Below are 12,152 nucleotides of genomic sequence, written 5' to 3' on the forward strand. Positions count from 1 at the left end.
ACTCAAACTCCAACTCCTATATTATATATGTGTTATAAAAATATGTATTTATCTATATATTTATATAATTAGATTTAATAATATATATACTAGTATAAGCTAATTATTATAGAATAATAAAACTTAAAAAAATAGACATATAACCTTTTTTACAACATTTTCTACAATTATGTTTTAAATGAGAGGCACTTTTGCAAACATCATAGTAAACATAATAGTTTAATATGTAAACATCATAACATTACTACCATACATAATCAAATATAGAAATAAGTTAGACACTAATATTTAAATAAGTCTAGTATAATAACTTAATAACACATAATACTAATTTGTTAAAGTATAATAACATGTAATTAGACATTAGAAATAAGTCTAGTATAGAAATAAGTTATAAATAAGTTAGACATTAGTATAATAACATGTAACTAGAGATTATAGTATAAGTCTTATATAGAAATAAATTAGACACTAGTATAGAAATAACTAATAAGCCTAAGATAATAAGTTAATAACACATAATACTAATTTGCTAAATTATAATAATATGTAATTAGACACTAAAAATAAGTCTAGTGTATAAATAAATTATAAATAAGTTAAACACTAATATAATATAATAGAATGTAATTATATACTAAAAATAATAAGTAATACTATAGTGCGATCATATGTAATTTAATACTACAGTATAAGTCTAGCATAAAAATAATCTAGATATTAGTATAGAAATAAATTAGTACTGAATTATTTAGTTTTAGTATTTAATTTTTTGAAAAAATTAAAAATTGAAAGTCACAAAAAACTCATTTTTAAAATATGCTAAATATGAAACTAAAAAGAACCAAAGCTGAAAGTCTAAATCCAACTTTGCTCCAACAAATCGGAGTCGGAGTCGGATCGAAGCCTATACAAATTTGAGTCAATGTTCTCACTCCTAAATCAATGTTCTCTCTCCTAAATCAATGTTTTCTTCTAATTTTTTAATTAAATGGGATCGATACTCACATACCGCGAAATAGACATAATATTAAATATTTATATGGATTCTATATTATTCAAAAGTATTAAATGGACGACATTTAAATGTTGATATGTTTGTCTCCCTTTCGAACTGAACCATTTAATTTCGGCCAAATAATTAAAATGATCGATATTCTTAGTCATTGATCCTTCATTCAAATGGTAAGTATCTGAATTTGCTCATAATCTTGCTAAGGCATCTTAAGAGCTAGACTTAGATGCTGCTTATCTGGTTGTTAGTCCAGAGTGTATGCAGTTCTCTGCCTTTTTCTTAAGATTAATGAAGTTCATTATCTCCTTTAAAAAAAATGGTTAAGTATCTGAGGGCATTAAGTAAATGAGATAAACATATGAATTGAACCCTACATGCACCATACATACATATATATAAATATATATATACATATTGTTATCCTTATAAATTTTTTAGATAGAAATATTTAATAAATGCTATAGGACTTATTTCACGTGTTTATTACTCTTTTATTTGAAGTCTTAAGATCAACTTGAGAGAGTTAGATTTCGTTTGCTTCTTAAACTCATCTCAATCCATTTCAACTCATCATTACAATTTTTTCAAATTTCAATACAAAATATAATAAACAATTCAACTTTTTCAAATTTCAAAATAATAATAATATTAAAAAATAATATTTTATTATCTCAACTCAACTCAATTTAACTCAGTTCAACATTCAAACGCAGCTTAATCCACCAAATATTGAGTTAATATTAAATATTGAATCTACCAAATGTTGTGTTAATATTAAATATTGAGAGTTCTTTATTAGAGGTGATATCAAGTAGTGATTTTTGGAGTTGGGAAGTAAAATTTAGATAATATAACAACACATTTTAAATATGAAAAGTGCAATATTTAAATATTTGGAAAAGTGTTGTCTTATACATTTTCCCAAATTTTAGATGCAAATCTTTGAAATGAAACCCTTATAACATTTATTGTCGTCTTTATAAATATTTTGGATAATATTAAACTAACAATAAATATAATAGGATTTATTTTGTGCATCGAGTTCTTCTACTTATTATTTTTACACTACACATCTACTAAGAAAAAAATTAAAAACAGGCATATAGTGTAGGAATCATAATTAAAATTTTTCTTATCCATCTCTCTCTGAGACTTTGATTCCTAAGTAAAGGATTTTTTAGATGATTTGTTCCAAGAACCTAGAATAGTAGTTACTTGAGCAAAGGGTTTTTCTCCATTTTGGTTGTCCATGTACCCTAAATCTAATTTCAATTCAGTTTTATAGAGATAAATATCCTTCCAAGTTTTTGTTTAAACGGTTTTATAATATTTATTGTTATCCGTACATATATTTTGTACAGTATTAAATGAATAAAAAATATTATAAAATTTACTCTATATAACTATCTTTCTCCCACTTGAAATTCAAATTTGAACAAAAATTATAATAAATGTTGATTCTTTAGGGATTGTTACCACCCAGAACTACTCGACTTTTTTGACAAATTAGATTCTAAGAAAAATTATGAAATCTTTAGTTGGGAATCACTGTGTATTAGAACAATGATAGTCATCTCTAGGGGTGCTACCTGTATGATGCAGGGCACGGAGGACCCTTCCCCGCACCATGCTGGAGAGGGCATTTTTTACCCCCCCTCCTAGGAGTAGGGTCAAAAATGACATCTGCCCCACTCCCAGGGGGCCTCCGCCCTCACATGGGCGGAGCGAGGTAGCCTGCCTATCCATGCAAGGGCAGAGCGGATGGGGTCGGGATAACGGGGTACAGGCCCCCACTATCTACCCCTGACGCATCTTTGATTCTCTGAATGATTCTACTAGAAGAAAGATATCCATAAAATATGAGTATTTTAACGCATTAGGATTATGGTAAGGACAATGCTTCTAGGGGATGCTTGGAGAATTAAATAAGTTGAGAATTTTGTGAATAGTAGTAAGATAGTTTGTGAATAGCAGTAAGACAGTTTAAATTAAGTATTTATTAGATTTTAAGAAACGAAAAAGAAAAAGTTGAATAAAAATATTATAAATTTAAAATATTGTTAAAATATAATTTTTGTTTCAGAATTTGAAAAAGTTGAATTGTTTCTTGTTTTTTATTTGAAAATTTCGGAAAGTTGTAATGATTAGTTTGAAAGTATTTGTGATTAAATGATATTTTAGAAAGAAATGAGATGAGATGGAATGTGATATGTTTCCAAATATTCCCTAGTATTTATATTCTTTTTCTTTTACTTTTAAATACTTTTTAAATATCTTTAGAAATTTTAAAATAAATTAAATAAATTTACTAATAGTTACCTATTTAACTATTAAGACAAAAAAATAAAATATATGAACGGTAAAAAAGAGAGAACAAACCAAGAGGCAAAATAACATTTTCCTTCTTGTAAGATTTAATAACTAACCGAATACCACGATGGATGAAAAATTATTAGAATAATGTTAGATATAATTTTAGAATGTACAAATTTTAAGCATTAATCCTTTTTAAAAATGAGTGTGGTTCAGTATTAAAAATTATTATTTTTATATATAAATTATATATTTACTTATTTTTTTAAAAAGAATGCACAAAACTTATCCACTTTAAGACTATGCATATAATTTCTTAAATTATTAAATTTTTCGTTTTATTTTAAGAAAGTTGACATAGTCATCAATTTATTAAAAAGAATTAAAAAGTGGAGAAGTTTACAATGATGTGAAACAATTCTGCGTTTTGTGAAACCAGAAGGAAAAAAAAAAAGTAATCCAAAGGAAGGTGTATTTTTTTAATATATTCAAGAATATGTTGAGAATATTATTTTATAATTATAAAAATAAATATTTTATAATATATTTAAAAATATTTTAAAAATATTATTTAACAATTATCGAATATGTCTAAGAATATATTGAGAATATTCTTTTATGATTGTCAAGATCGAAGTTCTCACTTTTTAGAATATGTTCAAGAATATTTTGAGAATATTTTTTTATAATTATAAAATAATGAAATATTTTCATAATATAAGCTTTTTTTTAATATTTTGAATCAATTTTAATTTAAATTTAAATTATAAATTTAAATTAATTTAAATATGACATAATTATATGATATTATATACGAAAAGATTTGGAAATTTTGCCGACCCTGCCTAGTATTATGCTTTGATAAAAGAGAAGACAAAAAAAGGAAAAAAAAAAAAAAAATTCGTTTACGGTGGAATCTCCGATAAATTGACTTTTTCTTTTCTTTTGGAGTCTCTCTTTTGTCCTTTAAATGCGTTCCCTCTGATCAGTCCGGACTACGAAAAGCTAACATCCCAGAGAGCGAGAAACTCACCTGAAGCGGCTGAGCACGAGACAAAAACGAACGGATTCCCCCATTCATATTTGTTGGGTAATATATCTCTTATCAAAATTGAATCTCGAAGAAAGCAAGGGAACGTTTTACAGTTTTCTTTTGGAGAAAGATGAAGTTTTGCAAGAAGTACCAGGCGTACATGCAAGGCCTAAAGGAAAAAATACCTGTGCTCAGCTTGAAGCAGCTAAAGAAGACATTGAAGAAGTGCCGGAACGATCTCCAGTCTGATAACGGGATTAATGGGGTCCATTACAACCAAACATGCCCTGACCATTGCCCAGGTAATTTGAAGGGAAAAAAGCAGTTTTACGTACCTTTTTTTTTTTTTTTTTAATGTTACATAGCTTATTTGGATTTCCTTTTTCACCCAATCTATCTGGGTTCTTGCTCTTTTCCCTTATCCAGATTGGTTTTTTTTTTTTTGGCTAATCTGTTGGATTTTTATAAAGGCGGTGAAGTTCTCTTCCTTACCTGTTTTTTAAGGAATTTTACATGTATTATTTGTTGCCATTGTTTCTATCTGAAATACTGCAGAGAATACTTCTTTTCCTGCTATTTGTTTTTTTTTTTTTTATAAATTCAAATTAAGAATGATTCATTTGGTTCTATTTGATGCGTCTTCAAGGTCTTCTTCACGATCTCTCTGTGGCTCATGTTTTGTTTCTTGTTAGCTCTTTTTTTTGTTTTTTTTAATCTTTCCAAATCTTAATACCAAGATTGATACTTGTATTTTTTTCTTTAAGCTAAGATTCTGAAGCTAATCGATATTTTGGAGCCGCATTACCAGAACTAGTAACGATTGCAATGGACGAGACAGGGAAAGTTCAGGCTCTAAAACATATATGTAGTGAAACTTGGTGATCTTTTTTTAATTTTTACTGAAAGCATTGAGCCAAGTACAATGATAGGCTGACGGCTTCTGTTTTATTTCATTTTGGGAGACTTCTGATCTGGATTTCAAGGTCTCAAGTACATAATATGGGAAAAAAACATAACACGTTTCTGTTGTTCTGCGTTGGATATGTGTAGTCTGCGATGGAACCTTCTTTCCTTCTCTTCTCAAGGAAATGTCTGCAGTAGTAGGTTGCTTCAATGAGCGTGCGCAGAAATTGCTTGAGCTAAATCTTGCATCTGGCTTTCGGAGGTACTTAATCTGGTTCAAAGGCAAGCTACAAAACAACCATGGTACCTTAATCCGAGAAGTAAAGGACCTTGTTACTTATGCACTGATCAATGCCATTGCAATTAGAAAAATTCTAAAGAAATATGATAAGGTATATCAGCCCACTACTTGAAATGCATATCAAGTTTAGGACTTGATTATTCTTTATTTCTTTGGTTGTTCTTTATGGATTTACTTGAATATTAGAATTTTGTGGTCAGATTCATTACTCTAAGCAAGGTCAGACATTCAAGTCACAAGCCCAAAGCATGCATATTGAAATTCTTCAGAGTCCCTGGCTCTGTGAGCTCATGGCTTTCCACATAAATTTAAGGAAAAACAAAGTTGAAACCAGCAAGGCACTGGCATTGTTTGAGGGCTGCGACCTCACATTCAATAATGGCAAACCATCACTTAATTGTGAGCTTTTTGATTCTGTCAAAGTTGATATCGACTTGACTTGTTCTATATGCTTGGTAAGTTTCATTTTGCTAAGGACCATGTCCTGCATATTAGGGGACTTAGCATTACTTATGTCAACCAAACTAAATTGAAGGGTCAATAGAATGTCTACGTTTGTGGATATGCATTGCAAGACATCCTTGTGCAAGTACGAGGTATAATAATATAAAACATCCGCTTTCAACACTAAAAGATGTATTTAGGTTCGTTCTTCTGAAAAGAAAAAAATAATGACCATGAAATTGCTTAGCCCCACTCTGGTTTCTAATTTCAATCTAGACCTTGCATATGGCCAAATTCTTAGAAGTCAAGCTTCCATATTGTGTCTCTGGATTAAACCCTCTGTAATAGTCTTCAAGACTAATATTTGATCAGTATAAAACCTAAAAGACTTCAGATTTTAAGGATCAGCGAAGATATCTGCCTGCTATCTCAAGAACATTGAAGATTATTGACTTTGTGGAGGAACGGTACTCTGTCTTTATGAGGTGCTTCATTGAAGCCCTTCATTTATAGTTTTATTTTCTTTTTGGGTGACAGGATACAGTCTTTGATGCGGTTTCCCTCACTTGTGGCCATATATTCTGCTACATGTGCACTTGCTCAGCCGCAGCAGTGACTATTGTCGACGGACCAAAGTCAGCAGAGCCTAATGCCAAATGCCCTCTCTGCCGAGAGGTAAGTTGCCGATGTATCTTTCAATTTCATGTATTGGTATAGGCTCTCACTCTCTTTTTTTGATGATGATGTTGCAGTGTTACATGCTGCAAAATATGAGTAGTTCTTTCATTCACCAGAAAAAAAAAATATTAGAACAGAACAAATAGCATTACATAAACCTTGATTAGCTTCTCGGCCAGAAGTGCAATAAAAATAACAACTCTTCACTTGGTAAATTCATTTCTGTTGATTTTCAGGCTGGAGTTTATGAAGGTGCTGTATATTTGGACGAACTTAATATTCTATTAAGCCGCAGGTATGCCTTTTTTAAGTCAAACTTTATGGTTTAAGAAAACATAGAAAATTGGAATTAACAAAACAGAAAACATAAGTTCCTTAATTACTCAAAACATGCATATTTGAACAGCTGCAGTGAATACTGGGAGGAGCGGCTTCAGTCAGAAAGAGCAGAGAGGATTCGGCAAACAAAAGAGCACTGGGAGAACCATTGCCGGGAGTTTATGGGTGTCTAATTAGGCAGGGCTAGATGGGAACAGAGTGTCTCAACTACGTTTATTTCAACATGGAATACTTTATAAAGAAAAACTACAAACCAAAACACATACACTATTGCTTGGTTCGGACTTTGAAAATAATATTGCAAATACTTTCTCTCTTGTTTGGTTGATACTGAACATATATTTTTTTTTTCTAAAAAATTCTATTTTTATACTTGTTTGTTGGCGCACTAAAATACATTTGTGATGTGCAATTCTGTCATATGAATTATCATAAAAATATTTCTATTTTGATCGGTGTATTTTGTAATAAGCCTACTCTTTGGGTGATTATACTGTACAAAAGAGGTCTTAAAAAAGGGGAAATACTCTTAGCTAGAAAGAGATTACACAAAAACAATCCAACAAATTAATGTGACTTGATGTGGTTTATTAGATTATAAAATTACTTTTATTGTAAAGTAAATCTAACGGATTAAATAAAATCATAATCAACTTGTCAGATTATTTTTATGTAATTTTTTTATGGATGTAGCAGTTCTAGTCTTAAAAGCTATTTTCCAAGTTTATATCACAAAAAAATTCTATTTATAAGCCAAGTACGGTTATGCATTTATACGGAGTCATTGGAGTTCAAAGTTGTGGATTGGGAGCACTTCCACACTATCGAGAATGAAACTCTATTAGCCTGATTAATCACTTGAAAACGCTCATGGGCGGTTGTCAACACGCCTTTTATCAAACCCACTTGTGTTTGGTTTCAAAATACAGGTTGCTGAGAATTCCAAACTCTCATGCACTGATATGATTTGAATCATCCAAAAGATGATGCCACCTATTCCATTTTATCAAAACATTCAAGATATCTGGCTTACACGCAGTTAAAACACAGACCAACTTGAGGATAATAAATATGCACGAATCATTACACAACAAAATTTTTTTTATCAGTAAAATCATCCTACAACAAATTGAGGCCTGGAATAACATAGTTCCAAAGGATCAAAAGGCATCGCAGCTCCATATAAAGCCATTGTCAACTGGAAACTATTATGGGATTCCTATCTTTATGCATGTGATACCTTTTACAAAGTTTCTCCAGAGTTGCAACTGAATGCTGCATGGAATTTAGCTTTGTATCCATGAACATTCTCTGCACCACAATAAAAATAAAGGATCATGGAAAGAACCAAATTCACAAAATTTAAGGTTTAAAATTTATCCTACCTCAAAATCATCTCCATATTTCTCAATCAACCGACCAATATGAAGACGCTGCATGGCCGTCAATGGTTGTGGTGGTGCAGATTTTCCATCACTTCGCTGCTTTCCCAGTGCTGATTTCAAATCTACTTGGCCAAAAGAGAAGTCATGGAATCAATCATTGATTCATTATAACCAAATGAAGTTCAATAAATAGAGACCTGTACATTTTTTACGTGTACACTATAAAAAAACATCTAACCACCAATATTGAATAAATAAACAATTCAAAATTGGTAAACAATCTTGACCAATGAACCTCTAAAAGAGACTCGCCCACATTGAGAAAGGTAACTTTGAGGCGTAGATCCTTGGTGTGTACATGTGTGAATGTGATTGATCAAATCCCCCCCTATTGGAGAGTGTTCATGACACTTATATAACATAATCGGAGATATTCTTGAGCTTTTGGTATCAAGAGTTCACTTGCACACTTTATTATCTCCCTATATAGGCAGTACTCTACAATGATCTTTTTCTAGTTAGACTTCTATCAATGCAATGAAAGAACCATTCCTTCCTATTTGTTTGTCCCGTCAGATAGAAAGAAAATCAGACCCCAAAGAGCCCTTCTTTACCACTTTAAGGGGTGGGGGTGAAGGGAGGTTTACATACAACTGAGGAAAAATGGTTTATGATTGAATCTCAGAGGCATTCTTATCATTTGGTAGGTCCAAGTCCATGGCCTATTTCGGGTTCACTCAAAGTTTTGGCAACCACCATAGGAGGTGTGATGTATATGCACATATTTCAAGGGGGTGCGACACTTCTCAGTTTGGGCCTTATGTTTCTCCTATATACCATGTTTGTATGGTGGCGCAATGTTTCCTTTATCCATTCCAGAAGTAGAGGAGCCTATGTAGAAGAAGCTGTAGAAGAGCACCACCATGGTTCAGGTCCCAACACATGGGGGACAGCATGCTGGAACAGGGTAGCAAGTGGCGGAGAAGACCTTCGGTTTCCTGGTGCCATACCTTGACCAAGTAATCATATGATGACATGACAAAACAGCAGAAGATGACGGTGGCAGTGTAGTCATGTCATTTGTAGTACACCTAGAACCAGGATCCAAGGCCAATGGAGGACCATCAGAGCCAGAGGGAGCAACCTCAGTCGCAGTAACAGCAGGTGATGAATAGGGGAGTGGTGCAGCAACAGAAGCAGACGAAGGCGACAAGACGTCAAAACACAGGACTCTGCTAAGTGGTAACACAATCACGCAATGCACGCTGCTGGTGTGGTTCCTTGCGTCAATCTGCCTCTTTCCCAACAACTCAAATCACATATCCCTGCTCTTAGTTAGTGATTGGTGAGGGTTACATTTTTTTAGGCAGATAGAAGGGATTTTTTATGCTTCTTCGAATAGTGGCTGAATTAAAATCGTTTCTTTAAAATCTAAAACTTTCAAGTTTCATGACCAATATTTAGTGGAAACATGGGCTTATAGTTTCTCGGGATTAGTTTTTGGAAGCATAACCAATTTTGTTTAGAAGTTAGAACAGAAAATTCTGTTTCAATTCTGCCTGAAACATATGCGGGGTAAGCCTGCCATGGTTAAAAACTCCTCCTGTCATAATAATTAATTGGTAAGGCCATGTAATGTGTGTGTGTAGGGGACGTTTGTATTCACAGCTCATCTCAACTCATCTCACTACTATTCATTACTATTCAGCAACTTCAACTCACAAATCTCACTACTATTCACAACTCATCTCATTACTATTCACAATTCATCTCAACTCATCTCAAGTCATCTTCGAATCCAAACGTCAAATGTAACATCATAAGCTGTTATCATATGTAAACGAGATTTAGAAAATATTGATCTCTGCAATTATTACTCTAGTTAAAATTTCTCAACACCTTGACTTAGAACTGGAAATCTTTCTAGTATTGATTAAAAAAAGCATATATATTGTTCAAACAAAAATATAAAATACCAAATAACACTTACATCCCTAAAGCCAACATCTTATTGGAAACACCCTGGGAAAAGCTATCTAATTCAAGGTTACATATATTGACGATTGATTGAAGTCATTGTCTAATATTTATCTGTCACTGTCCGACTTCCGAGAACAGGGAAATGAAGCATAATTCTCAGTAAAATTGGGTTACTAAAACCTATGCATTATAATTATCCAATAAAAACTCCCTGAAAGTGGGAATTTCATCACAAAGCCAAGCAAAAGCTAATGATAAAAAAGTACGCACCCAGAGAAAAAAGCGCAGTAAAGATCAAAAGAGATATTAAAATGTGTAAAAAATTACCATCCTCTTCGAGATCGCTACCAGAGGCGATAGGGTCGTGCTCCATGGGGGCGGCTTCGGGTTCAAGGGACCGGTGGGGGACCTGGAGAGATTCGGTTTCGATGATGTGAGAGGTGCGGGATCGGACACCGAGAAAGTTGGGATTGGATACGACGCCGAAGGACTTGTAATTTTGGATGACGCTGGCCTTGCCGTCCCAGTTGGGGTCTTGCGGAAGCAAGGAGCGGAGCTTCGGAGGAAGAGAGAACGCCGGCTTGAATACGTTAGGGTTTTTCCTTGGTAGGCCCACCCTCACCTTCGGTTTCGACTTCTTGTATTTTCTTCGTGACCCTCCCATCTCTCCCTCTCTCCCTCTGGCTTCTCTGGCTAGGAGAAGGAGACTCGGGCAGGGAGAAAAGGGTTTTGTGTTATGACCCTGAGTAATACGGTGTCGTTTACTGAAGGATGCAAGGGAGAAAAGGAAGCTGCGAAACCTTGCCGTTTTATCATCATGGAGTGTTGCTGTAATGATTGATCCTTTACACACACTTATTTGTCTTTTAGCTAAACTAGAATAAAAACAGTTAAAAGATTCCATATGTATTCTCTGACATCCACAGCTATAAAGATGAAAGGGAGCTGATACAATTTCCATCTTTGAAAAGCTATTGTTGAACTTTCTAATCTGGAGGTTAGGGACCCTCGAAGATCCCGTAACAATACAAAGCCAGTCTATTCCATTTTCAATACTCTGTTCTGACATCACACAAACACCATTATAGCAATACCATTCCATTTTCATCATTTACATATATCCAGATCATATCATTTTGCTGGGATTTAGGAATTAGGGTTAAGGAAAAACACGTCCAAAACGGTGCGTCTTAGTGAAGAACCAGAATGCCGAATGGTGTCTTTCTTTATTATTATTATTATTATTTTAAGAAACTAACTTCAATGTAAGACATAAGCCAAGAAAAAAAAATACAACATAGCACAAGTACGATACAACATATAACAATACTCAACACCTAAGAAAATCAATACATTGATGTCATCACTGAATTGTATCTTCCACAAACCTAGCATGATGAGCAACTAAGTGTACAGTCTCATTACCCTGTCGTCCAACGTGAAGGATCTCATAATCTTAAAATCTTTTGAGCAAAAGTTGAATTTTCTTTATCAAAGGGAGCCAATGTAGTGCGATTAGGTTCCCTAGAAATTACAGCTTCGTCAATAGATAAAGAGTCGTTTTTCAATAGTAAACTAGTTATTTCAAGGTGGAGAATCATCTGTAAATCCCGAAGAGTAGTTAGAGATTTGATCTCATCCACTTAAAACTCAATGCCATCAACAATTCACTCTTAGCATCCCGTAAGATAACTCCAATTCTAGCAAATGAAGAATGTCGAAATAAAGCCCTATCAAAATTCAGTTTAACCTTACCCAAAG

General features: G+C 33.1%; 2 protein-coding genes across 2 annotated transcripts; one reads left to right on the top strand and one right to left on the bottom strand.

Moving 5' to 3' along the window:
• Positions 1 to 4,304: 4,304 nt before the first annotated feature.
• On the top strand, positions 4,305 to 7,424 carry LOC108985662 (probable E3 ubiquitin-protein ligase BAH1-like 1). Its single transcript, XM_018958039.2, has 6 exons — positions 4,305 to 4,663; positions 5,412 to 5,656; positions 5,766 to 6,020; positions 6,547 to 6,684; positions 6,924 to 6,982; positions 7,094 to 7,424. Exons 1-6 carry the CDS (start codon positions 4,492 to 4,494, stop codon positions 7,197 to 7,199), a joined length of 975 nt encoding a protein of 324 aa, XP_018813584.2. The 5' UTR covers positions 4,305 to 4,491; the 3' UTR covers positions 7,200 to 7,424.
• Positions 7,425 to 7,989: 565 nt separating this feature from the next.
• Positions 7,990 to 11,221, bottom strand: LOC108985661 (nucleolar protein 16-like). Its single transcript, XM_018958037.2, has 3 exons — positions 10,719 to 11,221; positions 8,412 to 8,533; positions 7,990 to 8,337 (listed from the first exon to the last, which is right to left on the bottom strand). Exons 1-3 carry the CDS (start codon positions 11,053 to 11,055, stop codon positions 8,221 to 8,223), a joined length of 576 nt encoding a protein of 191 aa, XP_018813582.1. The 5' UTR covers positions 11,056 to 11,221; the 3' UTR covers positions 7,990 to 8,220.
• Between the last annotated feature and the right edge of the window lie 931 nt (positions 11,222 to 12,152).

This window comes from Juglans regia, chromosome 8 (assembly GCF_001411555.2).
Source record: "Juglans regia cultivar Chandler chromosome 8, Walnut 2.0, whole genome shotgun sequence".
Lineage (NCBI taxonomy): Eukaryota > Viridiplantae > Streptophyta > Magnoliopsida > Fagales > Juglandaceae > Juglans > Juglans regia.